A 17,181-nucleotide genomic window follows, 5' to 3' on the forward strand; every position below is an offset into this window, starting at 1 on the left:
GAGCTGCCCGCCTCAGCCCCTTGACTCTTCAGCTCCCCCCGCATCCCACCTTCGCCACCCCCTAGTCAGAGCCTCCTGTCAGCCCACCGGCTCCCACTCCCGGCCACCTGCTCCCTCGGTGCCCGTCTGAAGCCCTCAAGCTGGACCGAGGACGAAGCGCATCCACCCCTGGCCTGGATCCCAGGCCACCAGTCTTTATGCGCACGTCATAGTCCCAGCTCTGAACTTCGCCCCAGGTAACCGTGAAGGTGGGGTTTCGGAGCAAAGCAGGTGCTGGCATTACGGCCTGTGTGTTTGTCCTGTTGGCCCCCGTTTAAGGAGGAAAGGGCTGAGACCCAAGAGGACACATCGCTCGTCTGAAACGCTGGTCAGTGCAGCCAGAGGTGGGTCAGACGCACTGTGTGCTCCCCACGGAGCTGCTGCCCAGGAACGAGGGCGGTCACTCTGCATCTCGGACCCCAACACTGGGTCACCTGCGCCAGCAGCCCCTGTGCTGCACGCAGCGTCCAGGACAGGCCGAGATCTGGGTCCTGACCTGACGTGGGGCGCTGGGCCAGGCTGCAGCGCAGCCAGAGCCTCCTACGTGGAGGCGACATCCCGTCTCCCGGCCACCGGGTGGGTGGGGACCCCGAGCGCCCCCCAGTTTGCTGAGCTGCAGACCCTCCTCCCTCAGCCCGCTCCCCCCACCCCGCAGTGGGTCAGGAGGTGAGCCCCGAGTTCTGGGGAGGACACAGCGGGGGCGCCCTCTGATCGTGCTGACTGGGGGCAAGTTTCAGGAGCGGGAGTGGAAAGGAGCCTTGCAGGGGCCACTTACCCGCCCTGTCCCTGAGCCCAGGGCTGCCCTGTTTGCGGGAGGACACTGGGGCTTCCCTCTGTTGGTCATATCCTCTGGGAAGTGTTCGTGGGGCCTCTGGGATGCTTGTGGGATCCCTTGTGGGATGCTCACGGGGCCCCCGTCAAACCAGTTGGGAAATTAGACAAGAAACAAGGGGTCCTAGCTGCCAGCATCCCAAGGACAGTGGTTCTCCAGGGCACTGTGAATGGACATGGGCTCCGGTGTCTTCCCGGGGAGCCTGCGGTCCTGAGAGGCCCTGCCAGGGTGTGGGAGCACCTGGGGACGCCGAGCGGGATGCCACCGTGGCAAGCACCGGATCTTCTCGGGCCAAGGAAGAGCGCTAGCCCGGCTAGGAGTGGATGCGAACGGTGGCCTGGCTGAGTGAGGCCAGCAGCGCCGCCAGTATGAGCTGTGCCTGCCCTGTGCTCCTGCGGCCGCTCAGCCAGCCAGGACGGCGTGGGCACGCAGGAGCCCGAGCTTGGTCTGTGTCCTGCTGTCGCCGACCTGAGCGTCTTCATCCCTGTTCAATGCGGGGCCTGGTCCCTGGGAAGTCGGCGTCTTTCTCCTCTTGCAGGGCTGTCACTTTTTGCTATTTCTACGTAAAGGGCAAAGCTGCCCGTCACAGCCTCACATGAGGGAGGTGGGTGGCCACAGCTCGCCTGAGGAGCCCGACACATGCCCTGCCCCCTCTGCAGGGACTGGTGGGCAGGGCAGGGTTGGAAGAGACAAACCTATGAACCTTAGCCAGACCAGGGGCGTAGCATCTGCGTAAACCCTTCCTCAGGACCATGACAAGTAGGCAAGCCAGTACGGCGTCACTGTACCGTCCCCACGTGCCCAATGGGCGGGACTGCTCACAGGTGAGCACCCTGACAGGTGAGCAGCCCTGACAGGTGAGCGGCCCGACTCAACCATCAGACTGAGACAAACACACTGCATGTTGCCTTGATGTCCCCTGGCCGGGCTGTCCAGGGTCTGGGACAGTGTCCGAGGGCCTCCCCCACCCCCCTGCATTTAGGCCCTCAGGGGAGGCCCCTCCCACAGTCCTGTCGTGAGTGCACCTGCGCAGGAGCCTCTGGGGTGGTCTTCGATGCTCTCCAGCACGTGCCGAGCCCTGCCACCGGCAGAATTACGGAGAAGGGCTCTAGTTGAACCTGCTGCACAAGCGTCTACTTTGGTGGACGCTCTCAAAGTGCCGTCACCTCCGCAAGACTGACTCATGGGCTGTGTTCCCCGGAAAGCTCGCAGGAATTGCAGTGTTTGCCAGGGCCTAAAATTATAGTCTCCGCCTAGTGAGACAGAATGCAAGAACGCTGAGACAGAAAAACTATGCGTTTGTGGTCACCTGCGTCCCAGAGCCTGCCTGGCATCCTCCCCGGTGGGCACCAGGCTCAGGGATGGGGCCATGGCTTCGGGGGAGCTGCCCTCCAGGGCCGTCCTGGGCCTCGGGGGTGCTGCTAGGATTGAGAGGGGCTCAGGTTCCAAGCCCTCCCCACCCTGCTCAGTCGGGTGGCCCTAGACCAGTGGGGCTGAGGGGGGGTTGCAGGAATCGTGGGGATCCGGCTGCTTCCCAAGGCAGGTGGGTCATCACCCCTGCTCTCCAGACCACGTGGACGCCTGCCCAGCACCCCAGTGCGCAGCAGACCCCACCCGGCCCCTCCCAGAGCCCTGTCCTGGCCTCAGGGAGCCCGAGAGTGATGCCCGGTCCCTGGCTCACCCCGTTCCTGGGCCTGCAGCACCTTCCTTCCCCAGCCATGTCCCCTGAAACGCGCCCTTGGCCTCACACCCCACCCCCATCCTGTTCTGAGAAACTGCTGCGCGCATGCTTTCCTGCAGTTGAGGCCCACTCTTCTTGTCTGTGGCGGGAGGCAGGATTCTGAGGTGGCCCCAGGTCCCAGACCCCTGGCGTGTACACCCTACCAGATCCTCACCCCCAAATGGGGGGCCAGTCCGTGAACGTGATGGATATATGGCCGTATATGGCCAAGGTGAAGGGGCTGCACAGCTGTAGTTAAGGCTGTAGTTAAGAGTCAGGTGACTCTGAGTTAACAGAAGGGAGAGTCCTGGTGGGCCTGCCCTAATCCGGTGACCTCAGCGCCCCACCTCACCCCCTCCAGGCATCCCTGGATCAGGGATAAGGAGGTCGTGGGCCTTCCCTCCCTGAGCTCAGAGACTAGGGGCAGCGGACACCCTCCTGCTGCCGCTGGGATTCTACCAACAGGCAACTCAGAAGGGCTGAGGTCCAGCTGAGACCAAACCCGGCCGAACGGGGAGCCCCCTCTTGCTTGGGGATCCCAGGCGCTGGCTGAGAGGAGGAAGGGGGGCGACAGGGAGGGAGGAGCAGGGCAGGGACTGGACCCAGACACCTCGGCCCTTCTGCAGCTGCCGCAGCCTCTGCCTGGGCCTCCCAGCTGCTGGACAGGCGGCCGGTGGCGCCGCGGACGTCCTTCCAGCCTGGCAGGCAGCCTCCTGTGTGCCCCGCGCGGGACGCCCTGGGGAGGGCTGAGTGCCCGGAAGGCAGGTAGTAGGCCTGGAGGGCGCGTCGGAGGCCAGCACGGGGCCAGGTCCCGCCAAGTGCTCGTTAGACCAGCATCCGCAAACGATGCACATTTAAGCCAAACCAACCCGAAAACCCTGGAAAAGTAGCCTTCCAGCGCTCCTCCCACCTTCCCCAGGCTGGGCATTGGGCACCCTGGAAGGGCCTGGCCCCAGCACCACAGGGGTCAAGCGGAGCCAGGCGAGGGCAAGGCTGGCACTGGGCAGTGCCTGGGTCAGCGTGGCATCCCAGCTGGGGCTGGCGCGTGGTGAGGACAGAGGGGACACGGCTGCCACCAGCCAGGGTCACCCCCAAGGGAGACACCACCCCTGAGCTCCAGCCTCCCGCTCACGTGTATAGGCGCGTGTGCACACATACATGTAGGCACATAGGTGTGCACATGCGCACACACACACAGACATGCTCACATATGCACACACACACAAGCACACATACACACTCGGGTTTCTGGGCCCTGGAAACTTGCCCCTGGTCTTTTGAGACAGAGGCTCAGACTGCTGGGGGACTGTCCCCCCCTTGGCCTGCCCCAGGGCTGGCAAAGCAGACCGGAGGGGCCCCAGCTCCAGAAATGGGCACCCAGGAGCCCCCAGGCTCTCAGCAACACAGTGAGGCTGGCGTGGGCCCCCAGCACAGGTCAGCCCAGCCAGGCCTGCGGTGCCCAGGAGTCACCAAGGCTCCCTGCCGGGGTCTGTGGGCACACGAAGGCAGCCTGAGACGCTGGGCCCCAGCCTGGGCCCGACGGGGAGAGCCCCGCCCACCCGGGGACCCCCAACTTGGCCTGTGGGCCTCCCCACAAAACCTCCTGGGTCCCAGAACCTCGTCCTGACCTCTAAGCGTGCCAAGGGCAGGAGTACAGGCACAGCAGCCCTGGATGAAGGGCCCAGGTGACTGCAGTGGGAACACACGTGGATGGGCAACCTGTGCAGGGGTGACGGGGACCTGCAAAGCACCACGAGGTCGACATCCAGCTCGTCCTCCCGAGGACCCTGGTGCCAGCACCACTGCGGAGCGAGGGACGCCTGCCCTCAGCCACCTGCCCCGGGATCCTTGGCTGTGCTTCTGAGACCCCAGGCTGAGTCGGGGGGAACGTTCCGGGTCAGACTTGGGGCCCAAGAACCAGGCTCAGAAGTCCTCCCAAGAGGGGGGGAAGCCAGGCCTGTCACCCCTTAGGATGCGGTTGGGGGGCCCAGGTCACCCCACAGGATGGAGGGGCTCAGCTCATCACATGGACAGGGGCTGCTGGTCCTGGGATGAGGGTGCGGCCCCAGAGGGCCTGTGTCCCTGAGACCGGGCTCAGCCCAGAGCCCAGAGGGGGCCCCCAGGCCCATGTGTGCAGGTGGGGGGCTACCAACCACCAGCCCGCCCACCCTCCTTAGAAGGTTCCAGAGGCCCTGCTTTCCCGAGACTGACAGCACCCCGCAGTCGGGGTGATTTTATTTCTAAAAAAGGTGACAAGCGCTACTCAGCCCGGCGGCCAGTGCACACAGGGAGGGGGCACAGTTAGGCGCGCCGGGTCACGTCCCCACCCGCCGGCACGGAGACCCAGGCTGCTGCGCCCCCAGGGCTGGTGAGGGTGCAGGACCGGCTCGGGCAGAGGCTCCGGGCCACATGGGTACCGAGGCAGAGGGGCGGCGGTGTCCAAGCGCGGACGCCCCCACATACCCTTGCGCTGGAAAGTGGGTGCCCAGGGTGCTCTGTCCTGGGGAAGAGCCGAGCGCACAGCAGGCTGAAACTGGGCCGTGAGAGTCCTGGAGCCAGGGTGCACCCCCCGCCCGCCTGCCCGCAGGCTCCAGGCGGCAGCAGCCCAGGCTCCAAAGTGGGGGCGGGGGGGGTGCGGCGGGAGGCGGGCGCAGGCGGGGGCGGGGCAGGGACGCGGCTTCAGAAGCCTGTTTCGATGCTGAGGGTGCGGCGGGTGACGTGCTCCAGCTCCCCGGACACGTAGTCGGCCATGCTGATGCGGTAGTGCGCCAGCATCTTCAGCATGAGTCGCAGGTTCAGCCACCACTGCTCCAGGGGCATGCGGTGCCTGCGGCGGGGCCGGACAGGGTCAGGGGCGGGGGCGGACAGGGTCGGGGCGGGGGCGGGGCCTGCGGCGGGGCGGGGCCGGGCAGGGTCAAGGGCGGGGGCGGGGCCTGCGGCGGGGCGGGGCCACGGCCAGGGGGCGGGGCAGGCGGTGGGGCCGGGACACGGTCGGGGCGGGGGCGGGGTCACGGCCAGGGGGCGGGGCAGGCGGTGCCAGCGGCGGGACGGGGCAGCTCCCGGGCCGTCGCCCCAACCTGGGCCCCGCACGCCCCCTCGGGACACCTGGACCTCGGGACCCGGGACATGTGGAGGCTAGCTCCGGCCCCTGCGCTTCAGAGGTGCCGGGGCCCGCCCCCAGGAGGGGTCGGTAGACCGCGAGCGCCCGCAGACCCGACCATGGCTGACCCCACCCTCAACTCTGCCCCGTCGGGAGGAACAGGGACCCGGGGTCAGCCCTGGGCGTGGGGACCGGGCGGCCCTGTGGGATCAGGGGTCCAGGCAGGTCTGGGCCCGGCGGTCCACCCCTCTCTTCGGAGGGACTCACTCAAAGTCGGTGTCCTTCTTGAGCTCGGTGACGGGGCTGAAGGCCACCGCCTTCTTCTGCAGGCCGATCACGCAAGCCGAGTCGGGGGCGTTGGCGAAGACCCGCCCTGTGGACACAGGCACGTGCCGGCAGCCCCACACCCAGGGCCCTCGGCGGGGACAGGTCTTACTAGCCACCACCTCCCTCACGCACCCTTGCGGTAGACTGCCCGCAGCTTCTCCGACATCCAGAGTATAGCCTTGACCCCCAGCTTGGTGCCGTAGTTCCGGTCGAAGGGGGTGGGAGCCCCGCCCTGGAAACACAGTGGGTGAGGCCAGGTGCTGGCCCTCAGGGAGGAGCTGGGCCTCAGGCAGCCGAGCCCTGGCCCGAGCCCAGCAACCAGGCCCTGCCGTGACCTCAGGTGAGCCCTCCCGGGCTGACACCCCGTCCCCTCGACCTGCAGCACTCCGGCCCCTTTCTCCATCCCACCTCTAAAACCCCCTAAAAGCCACCTCCAGAGTTCGGGCAGTGGGCTGCCTACTCATTGACTGGGGGGCCTCCGTGGGCCCCTGCATCCGGCAGGCAGCTCCCACCACCAGTGAGCAAAGACCCCGGGGAGAGGGGAGCCCTAGGGGTGCACACGGCCCTCAGTCTGCTTGGAAGCCCGCTCAGTCTGCTTGGAACCCACAGCGCGGGCTTCCTGCAGGGCCTCCAGGGGGCCAGAAGGGGAGGGGCTTGTCAGGGTGGAGGTGGCTCCCGGCCCCGCCCCTTCCTCAGGGGTGTGAGGACGAAGGGGCACCTACAGCCAGGTGCCCCATGAGGAGGGGCACAGAGAGGGAGGGGTCCTCATCCTGCCACGGCCTCCTGGGACCTGTCGGCCCGGGCACAGTTGGGGGCCAGGGGCCAGGGAGCAGCCTTCCACGGAATCTGTGCTCCCCCACCCCGTACCTGCTGCAGGTGGCCCAGGACGTTAGTCCTGCAGTCGAAAATGCCCTTCCCCTCGGAGGAGTACAGGTTGTACAGAAACTCCGTGGTGTAGTATTCGTGGCACTTCTCGTTTCTGGGAAGAAGAAGGGGTGGGGGCGGCAGGGGAGGCCTGAGCCTCGCCTGGATGCTGAGCCCCTCCGGGCCGGGCCACAGGCTCCCAGGAAAGCCCGACCCCACCTACTCCTTCCTAAGCCCCCCAGCCTTGCTCCACCCAGCTGGACCCTGCGGGCTCGCCGGCAGCCTCACCGGAGCACCAGGCCCCTCTGGATGTCCGTCTTCATCTTCTCGGTCATGTGCTCCACGTTGGCCTGTGGGGTGAAGACCTGGGTTGAGCGGAGCAGGGGCAGCAGCCTGCACTGCACACCCCTTCCCGCAGCCTGAGGCTGTCTGGGAGGGCCCATTCTGGACTAGCCAGCAGGTGCGGCTGAGAAGACCCAGATCAGCCTGGGGGCCGGCGCAGGGCGGGCACGGGGACCAGGTTGCAGTTGCTGGAGGGCTGTGTGGGTGGTGCAGGTGTGGGCCTGTGGCTGGACTGTGAAGCTGTGGGGGGAGGGCCGGGGGCGGCCACGGAGGCCACAGGGCGGCAGGGGCACTGCCCGGGATCGGGGAAGGGGTGCAGAGGGTCACGGGCTGTGTCCCCTCGAAGGCAGCGAGCCCCCAGCCTGCTGGGCCGTGGCTGCTTGGCAGGGGCCCCGTCTCCTCTGCAGGCCTGCTCCGCTGTGTCTCAGGAGGGGCCCCTTCAGCCTGGCCGGGAGAAAGGTACGGGCTCGGCTCACCTTTAAGTCCTGGATGTTGAAGGGGTCCTCGAAGACATAGGCGGCGTCGGCCCCCACAGCGATGCCGGTCACGGTGGCCAGGTAGCCACAGTAGCCCCCCATGGTCTCCACGATGAACACACGGCGCTTGGTCCCCGAGGCCGACTGCTTGATGCGGTCACAGCTCTGAGGGCCAGGGTGCGGGTCAGAGCCCTCCCCTCGGACCACGGGGACCCACGACGTTGCAGGGACCCGGGTCTCTCTCTCAATGCGGCTGGGACAGCCCTTGCCCCACGTGCCCAGGGCACTGGCAGCCCTCAGCACACGCCCTCCACGCAGCCACACGGAACTGGGTCCTCAGCCCGGGCGTTGGTGCCCCCAGGACAAGGTGGGCGTCACTAGCGTCTAGTGGGTAGGGGCCAGGGACGCTCTAGGAGGCTCTCCCTGACCTTGGACCAGAGACACACTGGGCCTTAATCTGCTCATCTGCCAACAGGGGAAGACACTCTGCCACGGCAGGGTCTTCGTAAACAGGGGCCCTGATGACACGTGAAGTAAGTGCTCCGCAGACGCTAATGATAACACGACAAGTGATGACGATCCTAACTGAACAGTTCAACGAAATTCAAGCATTAAATAAAGAACTGAGGAAACAGAAATAAAACAGATATGTAGGTTACTCGTGTGTGAACTATGAGGATAGACCCCAGATAACAGATGAAGAGCCAAGTGGAGGAAACGGCTGCAATGTTTGGCAAAGGGTCTATAGCCTACATATGTAAAGAACGTTTACAAATAAAAAAGAAAACGTGCCCAGAGAAAAATAGGCAAATGATGGAAAAAGATAATTTCAAAAAAAACCCCTGACAAATGGGCAATAAACATATAGGAAAATATTCACCCAGAAATCAGAGCTGCAAATGAAAACCGAACCCTGTCCTCCCTCATCTGATGAGGGGCAGGGGCACCAGAAGATTCAGAGGGGCTGTGGGCGACCCACAGCCAGTTCAGATAGGAGATAAATTCAAAGAAAACCCCTGAGGATCGTGGGACTCTGGGTCAGGAGATGGGGGTGGGGTGGGATCTCCTTTAGCCTCTTGTTTCACTTGTATTTTCTCCTCCATCTAAAAACACGCAGCACTTGATTGAGCAACACGCCCCCTTCCAGCTTCAGATCCCCCCAAAACGGAGATAATGAACCCCTGGGGAAGCTGGGCTCATGTGGGGTCACAGTCGAAGGTGGGAAAGGTCTAGAGAGTGGGGACAGCGGTGGGGATGCCCCCAGAGAGCCCCTGGTGGCGCCAGCCTGCTGGGACCCCTCCAGGAACCGGGCTCCCACCTCCCACCCTCCCACGTCCCAGCTGGAGCCCTGGGTTTCCCCCAGAGCCACGTGTGGCTGCTTCACCGGACAGAACCGTGGCCCGACGTCCACACCAGTACAGTAGCTCAGTTAGGTCGGTGGCAGCCTTGACCACCGTCACCATCACACCCTGGTGACCCCAGACTCACAACCTCCCTGCCATCTTTGAGACCTCGGGGGCAGCCAGGTCCTGCCCACTCCCCATGCAGGCCGCCAGCCTCGGTGGGGGCCCCGCACCCCATCCCACCCCTCGGCAGCCCCTCTGGGCGCTCTCCCCTCCCAGGCGCCCTGTCCGCCCGCTGCCGGCCTAAGTGGGGGCAGCGGCCCCAGGCCCCACCTCCATGGCGGCGTTGACGGCGGTATCCGAGCCCAGGCTGAAGTCGGTGCCCGGCACGTTGTTGCTGATGGTGGCGGGGATGACGCACATTACAATGCACAGCTCCTCGTAGCGCTCACGGGCCTCCACCAGCTGCAGCACCCCCTCGTAGGCCTGCAGGAATCGGGGGCAGGGGCTCAAGGCCGGCCCCGGAGAGGCCGGGCTGCTGGACGAGGCAGGAGGAGGGGGCCCTGGGTCCTGCTCCCGGCTGTGTGCCTGGCGATGGGCCTCTGGGCCCACCTGCCACACCCCAGAACCGAGACCAGGCGGGCCCCATCCTGGAGCTCTGCAGCTGCCTTCACTGGGAAAACTGGACTCCAAGGAGGACAGGAAGGAGGCCCGCCCACGCTGCCTTGACCCCAGCCCACTCCATGCAGTCTGCGGGGGCTTGGGCTCCTTCAGGAAAGGGCAAGAGTGGGTATCTGTCATTTACGGGGGCTGACCAAGCCCCAGCACCACATTGACGTGCCCCCCACCACCCAGAACTCCGCCGAGAGATGCTCTGGACCACCGCCTCAGCAGCGGGAGGATGAGGCCACTCGACCCTCCTGCCTGGGCCGTCCCACCCCCACTGTCCCTCCCCTGCGGTCAGAGCTGCCCCTGCCCCTCCCCCTCCTTCTCCTCCCCCCTGCCCCCTCCCGCCCCCCTCCCCCTCCTCACCAGCCCTGCCACACTCACCCTGGTGGCCCCATCAGTCCAGCTGGCTCAAGGTAACCTGCACGTGGGGCTTCCGGAAGGGCCACCTCGGCGGCCCACACCCTGGGGTCTCCTCCACCCCCGCTTGCTCCCCGGCAGCTGCCCCCTCACCTCGAAGCCTCCGATGACCAGCAGGGCGTGGATGTTGTGAATGCGGACGTTTTCCACAATTTTCTCCATGTAGCCCTTGGGCAGCGTCCTGCAGTGGGAGATAAATCAGATGGACGTGCTGCATCTGTACAGAACGCCAGGCTGGAAGGACCCACGTCTGCACCGTGCCTGAGCTCGGGAGAAGGCAGGCCTGGGGCGTGGCGGTGGGATTCCCGATTAGAGGTGGGAGCAAAGGTGAGGCGCCCGGGGGCGGCGGGGCACCCATTCAATGCCCTTGCTGGGCACTGGCCACTGCCCTCCCGACAACCTGGCTGTGAGCCTCACTTCCCGCCCGAGGGGATCCCTTCTATAGGTGTGGAGCCGCCCGAGCAGCCTTCCTCTACACAGGTGACTTCAAGTGAGCTCTTGGCCAGGAAGCCCCAGGCAGGAGGGTCTGTGTCCCGCTCTGGACAGGCCACCAGCCAGAGGAGACCTAGCCCGGGGCCACAGGGCTGGTTTCCCTTGCATCCCACCCCCCTGCTGCCCTCAGTAGCCAGGTGCTCACCTCTTGGTCCCCAGCATGGAGCCACCGCGCCCCAGCCAGCCAGCCACATCATGCCAGCCCACTTCTTGCACCTGCAGGGGGGAGGCATGGCTTCAGGGGGGCAGGCCCTCCTCAGGTGATGGACCTGTCCTCGGGGAGCGCACGTCCTCGGGGGAGGGGGGACAGAGGCCGTGCCTGGCACTGACTGTCCTACCACAGGTCAGAGCGGGGTCTCGGGGCCTGGGCCAGGCTAAAGTGGACCCAGGTGCTCCCCCTCCACCCCAAGGAGAGGACCTGGCTTGGCCCTTATACCCACATGGCGAGCCCGTTGGTCCTTGTTTGCTCATAAGCAAGCCGGGGACACGTCCTAAACTGACCAAAGACACACAGGCCCACCACCGCAGGCCCCATCCCCCGCCCGGCCTCAGGCACGGCTACACCTACCTGCCCCTTGGCCAGGCCTTCAAAGCCGTCGTGCACGACGTACACCGTGTGGCCCTGGGAGATGCCGGTACGCACCGCCGAGCGCACGGCCGCGTTCATGCCAGCCGCTGGGGCCCCCACGTTCAGGATGGCCAGGGAGAAGCTGGTCTTCAGAGAAGGTGGGGAGACAAGAGCATAAGCCCCGGGTCGGGGCGGGGGACCGCCGACCCGGACAGAAGTCAGCAGAGAGCCGCTTCCGGAGAAGAGGCCCCAGTCCTCGTGGCAGCCTGGACACGGTCCAGAGATGGGACTCCCCCGGGCATGACAAAGGCCTGTCCTCCTGACACCGCAAGGCTCTGCCCGAGACCACATGAGCTATGGTGCAGGCCCCGCTCGCTACCGCAAAGTCCTCGGCCAAAGGTAGGAGCGGGACTCGGGCCGCTGTCGGCCAAGCGCGGCTCACGGGGCAGCAGTGGCTCAGGCCAGAGTCAGCGCCTGCCTGGAGGCCCTGGGCAACCACTCCACGCTCAGGGCTCAGGGCAGAAGCACCCCAGAAAGTCCCTGGCGAGCAGCACGGGTGCGTGGCGGGAAGGGGGCCACCGCAGCCGCGGTAAGAAAGTGCAAAGAAGCAGACAATGCTCTTTCAATCCTAGGGTTGCTGGAACCTGATAGAACCAACACGTCATCACCTCAACCGGGAATCAATGTAAGACATTTTGCTATCGGGCACTTCCACAGCCGTTTCCCTCGCTGCTCCGCAGAACCTGCGCCCGCGTGGCATGCAGGGACACCTCACTAGGACAGCCATGTTGCCAGCACTCTGCAGCCGCGTGTGGCCACCGGCTGTGCTGGGCAGCCTGGCTCTAGTGGGTCCTGGTAATACCAGCCTGACGCGCCCGAGGTGGTCATGCCCCAGGCGGTTCTGGAAGGGGATGTGGGGACCACCCTGCCTTGCCAGAAGACGCTGCCCAGCCCTGACCAGCTCCCGGGATGAATGGGGGGCCAGGACCCCACCGTCCAAGACTGTCTCGGTGGGACCCTTTCCTTGCCCTTGTGGTTTCAGAAACGAAGCCTGCTGTCATCTTTATTTTGAAGAGAGTCCATTTCCTGAGGGTTTTACCTGTTTTGGAATGTGTCATAACACTGTATCCCTCGTCTCCTGAGTTAAACCTCCTCTCCTGACTTAAATTCCTCCAGCTGTTTGATAAGCAACAGGTCAGCGTAATCCCCAGGCCTGTCTGGGACCTGCTGGTCAAGCAGAGGCCAGGTCTGGTCCTCTCAGCTCACAGCTCAGACCCCAGACAGGAGGGCGGGTCCTGGCTCAGTGGGGCCAGCTCCCCGCTCCCTGGGCGGGGTGGCAGGGCAGGCGGGAGGAGGCCGAGGGCACAGCCAGGTGTGGGCTCTGCGGCTCGCCCCTCACCTTCTCCTTGGAGATCTTCTGGTGCGCAAGCAGCTTGTAAATGTTCCAGTTGTTCTCAAAGCTCCTGGAAAGAAAGCGGGTCATGCATGGCGCAGCCCACAGCCAAATAGCTCAGCACAGCACGGCGTCAGCAGCACAGCCTCAAAGGAACTGGACACGGGTGCGGCCCACCTCCCCACTCTTGTCGCCACGGACCCTGGCTGGGTGCCATCGCCGGGCGGCAGAGGCCCCCATGGACACGGGATCCCAACGCCCCTCTCTGCAAAGCGAGCGCCTGCTTTCAGCCTGCATGGTGTCGGCAGCTCCGCAGCGGGGCAGGAAGCGTGGCCACGGGAACCACAGGAAGCAGACCTGCAGGGCCAGTTGACCTGGCCCCCCCGGGCCTGCCTCGCTGCTGCCTTCTGTAGTTCCCCCCTCCCCCTTCCCAGGTGCCCTCCCTGTGCTGTGTCCCCCCCATCCCCCCAGCGCCCTGCAGGCCCCGCCAGCCCCGGAGGGCACATCCACACAGCCTGCCTACTTCTCCGACACTGTCGGACCCTGTCCCTCCTACACGATGCATGCCCTAGGAGGAGGGTCTCAGAGCGCCACCTCTGCAGGTGGGCACGCCCCGTGTCGGGGAGTGGCCGTGTGCGAGCCACTCGGAGTCTGCTGTGGCCCCACTGAGCAGACAGCTGCCCAACACCAGGCCCTCCAGGCCCTCACCTGCCTCGGAGCTGGATGGCCTCTTCAAACCTCTTCTCATCCATGGCCTTCTGCACCTCCTTGGTCTTAAAGAAAACAAGATGCACAGGCTGGAGGTGGAGGCCTGGCACGTGCGTCTGAGCCCAACGCGGGGGGCCTGTCCCAGACCCGCCGGGCAGCTGTCACTGCCGGAATCGAGAGGGCTGAGGGGCGAGGGGACCCCACCTGGTCTGCCAGGTCTTCCCCTCCCTGGAAGGGGCACCCGGGCCTCGCTCCCCCTCAGCCCTGGGAAGGGGGTGGGGGGCAGCTGGGGCCTAGGAACGAAGGGTGAGGCTGCTCTGGCCCCCAGACCCACCATCCACTGGCGACCAGCCTGCCCGAAAGCGGGGCCCAGGGGAGGTCGCCGCAGGAGGATCTTCCAGGAGGAGCGCCAGGGAGGCCCCCCTCCCGCGCCAGCCCACCTCCCCTGGGCAGGCCCCGCTCTGCCCCCAGCTGCAGGGCCCCCCAAACCTACCGAGCCCCGTACCCCAGTGTCCCCACAGCCAGCCTCTCTCTGCTCCCCACTCCCCGCTCCCGTGGTCCCTGCTCCGACCACGTGAGACGTCCCGGGGGCTCTGGCCACCAACTCCCCCTCCCCCTCCCATCCTAGCCCCAGGGCCCCACCCTGCCCAGTTTGCAAAGCCAGTCTGTCCCACTGGCTCTGGGAAGCTAAGTGTCCTGGGCTCCCCCCAGCTACCCCCACAGGCCCCCCATGGGCTCCCCAGCTCCCTGCAGCTCCCACACCTGTCTCGGGCTTGTCCTACCTTGGGGGCACCTTGGGGATGTGCTCACACCTCCCTCCCCCACCTGGAGGACTGCAGGCCTCAGATACCCTGAGGCCCGCTGTGGGGCGCAGCAACACACTCGGAAGGGGGGCCACAACAGAAGGCGCGATGCACCTGCCGCTCGCTCCGTGTAACACGCGCGGAGCAGCAGCCGGGCGCCCAGGGGGACGGGGCGGGGGGCTTGCAGCCAGTCTGCTGGCTGGGCCCTGAGGGGCCTGGAAGGACAGGCGGCGCCGGGGCTGTGGTGGGGAGGGTGCCCAGGCAGGCGGGTGCTCACCATCTGGACGCACTCCATGAGGGGCAGCCGCACGGACTGGTTCCCGGAGAGGCTGACCACGCAGGCCGGCGTGTCGGGCGTGGCCTCCAGCAGGGCCATCACCGCCTCCATGCCCATCTTGCTGCTCTGAGCGGAGAGAGGGGCAGGCAGGGCTCAGGCAGGCACAGCCGGCACGGAGCCGGCCCCATGCCACGCACACACCCTCGGCTCTCGGAGCCACACGCACACGCACACACTAGAAGCTTCTGGAGTAAGCGACGCTGTTTATTCTAGAAGTGGTGACTTAGCATGACCACGTTTCACAGCAGCCCCCCAGCACCATTTCACCGGGTCTCAGCCGGCCCAGCTAGGAGGGCGTGGCCCCTGCACCCCAGAGTTGCAGTGGCAGGGCCAGGGCTGGACTGGGGTTTCCGGAGTTCTCTCCACTATGACGAGGTTTCTCTCTTGGGGCTCCTTTGCCACGGCTGTCCTGGTGTGTGTGCAAACTTGGGTATGGGCTGGCCGGCTGGACCAGCTGAAACTGGTCAGGTAAGGACCGCCCGCCATGGAGACAAATCACAAACAGGGGTCCTGCCACAGCCAACAGGAACAGACAGGCGCGCCAGAGACCAAGCCCCGCGGCTCAGCTCGGTGACACTCTGGCGTCCCCCGCCTCCGCCGCGCCCCCAGACCGCGCCCCTGGCCTCCCACACTGGTCAGGTGTGTGTCGGGAGCAGCCCGGGAGAATGCTCCTGTGTCCCTCGGGAACCGTGTGACAGCCGCTCTCCTGTAACCCACTGTGTGCAGGTGTCGCCCTGCAGGGCCTGGGCTCGGGGACCAGCAGTAAGCTGTGCCTCTGGAGCCCCTCTGCCGCCGACCCAGGCCTCCGGTGTCTCCACCATCTGCAAAAGCAGCAGGTGAGCCCATTCTCCTGCCACCAGGTGAGACCCCGGGCCCATGCTGGCACTCGACAGCCCCTTCTGTGCGCCAGGCCTGGTGGAGGGCCAGTGCTTGACCCCCCGTCCCGAGTGCACCCCTGGGGCCAGACCCCCTCTGAGGCCAGTGTCCCCACTGCTCTGTGTGGGATGGGGACGCACTGAGGCCTCCTGGGAGAGGTTCAGTCCAGCGGCTCCCCCAGGCCCACGCTGGCCACCTGGCCTCACCCAGCACGGTGGCCCAGGCACAGCTCCGGCCAGCCCTGCAGTCTCCAGCCCCCAGCCCCGGTGACCAGCGCCTCACAGGTGGGCGCTTCACCACCTCGGGGCCTCCCTGGCCCTGGGCCCTGGCCCTGTGGGGCTGCAGCATGACTCCCACCCTGTAGAGGGTGGGGTGGGACCAGCGGTAATCAGGATTCGGCACCCAGGCCCCGGAGCTGGGCACCCAGGCCCTGGGCCGGACTGAGAACAACGAGACGTCGACCTGCCGCTCACCCCGCCCTCCTTTCCCAAGGTCCTGCCAAAGCCATCGCCAAGAGGGTGTGGCCTAGGCTGCCAGGCCGTGGTCTCACCCACAAGCACCAGCAGCAGTGAAAAAATGCTCACGCACACCCACGCATGCACACCCACCAAGCCACCCGTGCAGCACACCCAGCACCAGGGTGACGCCCCACCTACCAGGATGCGGTCGAACGCCGAGGGGGTCCCTCCCCTCTGCACGTGGCCCAGCACGGTCACACGTGTGTCAAAGCCCAGCCTCTGGACCACTAGCTGCTCGTGGGGACAGAGAGGGGGTTCCTGAGTTTGCCACTCTACCCCACTGTCCCACCACCCCGTGGCCCCCAGCCCTCTCCCCTCCCCCTCCCACCCTGCCTCAGGGATTTCAGGGTGTCAGCTCCCCAGGGGCCCCACAGAGCCAGCCCAGGGTTCACGCCTATAGCCTGAGCGTGTGCACGTGTGCTCCTGTGTGTGTGGGTGTGTGTTTCCATGTGAGTGTGTGGGCGTGTGGTCCCACACGTGCCGGCTGCAGGAGCTCATCATGGTCTCCAGCCCCTGTGAGTCAGGCCTTGCCAGGAACTGTGGCAGGAAGCAGAGCGCACAGGGTCGGCGGAGGGGCCGGCTCCTGGCAGCACCTGGTTGGGAACTCAAGGACAGGGTGGGCGGCCAAAGTGAGGAGCATGGAGGCTCCCAGGGGCTGTGCCCCACTGGGGGACGGGGGCCCAGGGCCCTGGGCAGAACCCGGCAGATGGGTGCCGCTCACAGGGACGAAGGATTCCCCCCAAAGTTGTTCTGTTATGAATCTGGCACTGGATAGGCAGTGGGCTCCCCTGTCAACGGGGGCCTGGCAGGGGCTGGACCCTGTCACTGGGACACTGTTGGGGGGCTGGACAGGGCTCCTAGGATGGGGGATGATCTGAATGAAGACTGGAAACCAGAGGGTTGGGGGTTCCCAGCAGGCGGGAGCCACACCTCAGCCTCAGAGGGGCCAGGGCTTCTCAGGAGTCCCGGCTGCACCCACCCCACATCTGGCAATCGTTAGGGACAAGAAAGCTCCCTCCAGGAGCTGGGGGTGGGGCCCCAGCAAGAGCATTTGGGGACTGGAGATAAAGGGGAGCCCCCTCCCCAAGGCCCCGCCCACCCCACGTGACCCAGGGCCCCCACACTCACGTCCTTCACGTAGCGGGATGAGATGGGCTTCCCGTTGCGGTCGATGGCGCCCTCAGCAATGATGATGATGTTCAGTCGGGACCCTCGGCTCCGAGTCTGGGTCAGAGACACGGCAGGACTCAGCCGCCAGCCCGCAGACACCGCCCCAGACACGGCCGTGAGCCGCGAGCCCTCCCCGGGGCCCACGCCGCGGGGCTCAGCCGCCAGCCCGCAGACACCGCCCCAGACA

The 17,181-nt window shown here is 66.0% G+C and overlaps 1 protein-coding gene across 1 annotated transcript in view; it reads right to left on the reverse strand.

Moving 5' to 3' along the window:
- Window positions 1–4,793: 4,793 nt before the first annotated feature.
- Window positions 4,794–17,181, reverse strand: part of PFKL (phosphofructokinase, liver type) — a 27,087-nt gene continuing 14,699 nt past the window's right edge. Inside the window, exons 8-22 of the mRNA XM_029214898.1 lie at window positions 16,953–17,048; window positions 15,963–16,055; window positions 14,371–14,496; window positions 13,291–13,355; window positions 12,589–12,652; window positions 11,190–11,336; window positions 10,767–10,837; window positions 10,223–10,310; window positions 9,377–9,529; window positions 7,701–7,865; window positions 7,171–7,232; window positions 6,886–6,997; window positions 6,151–6,250; window positions 5,959–6,064; window positions 4,794–5,418 (exon numbers count right to left, since the gene is read on the reverse strand). Coding sequence (XP_029070731.1) covers window positions 5,271–5,418; window positions 5,959–6,064; window positions 6,151–6,250; window positions 6,886–6,997; window positions 7,171–7,232; window positions 7,701–7,865; window positions 9,377–9,529; window positions 10,223–10,310; window positions 10,767–10,837; window positions 11,190–11,336; window positions 12,589–12,652; window positions 13,291–13,355; window positions 14,371–14,496; window positions 15,963–16,055; window positions 16,953–17,048 — 1,596 coding nt within the window. The 3' untranslated portion in view covers window positions 4,794–5,270. The remainder of the gene's footprint in view (window positions 5,419–5,958; window positions 6,065–6,150; window positions 6,251–6,885; window positions 6,998–7,170; window positions 7,233–7,700; window positions 7,866–9,376; window positions 9,530–10,222; window positions 10,311–10,766; window positions 10,838–11,189; window positions 11,337–12,588; window positions 12,653–13,290; window positions 13,356–14,370; window positions 14,497–15,962; window positions 16,056–16,952; window positions 17,049–17,181) is intronic.

Source organism: Monodon monoceros, unplaced genomic scaffold (genome assembly GCF_005190385.1).
Source record: "Monodon monoceros isolate NGI ecotype Baffin Bay Population unplaced genomic scaffold, NGI_Narwhal_1 Super_Scaffold_11, whole genome shotgun sequence".
In the NCBI taxonomy this organism is placed as follows: domain Eukaryota; kingdom Metazoa; phylum Chordata; class Mammalia; order Artiodactyla; family Monodontidae; genus Monodon; species Monodon monoceros.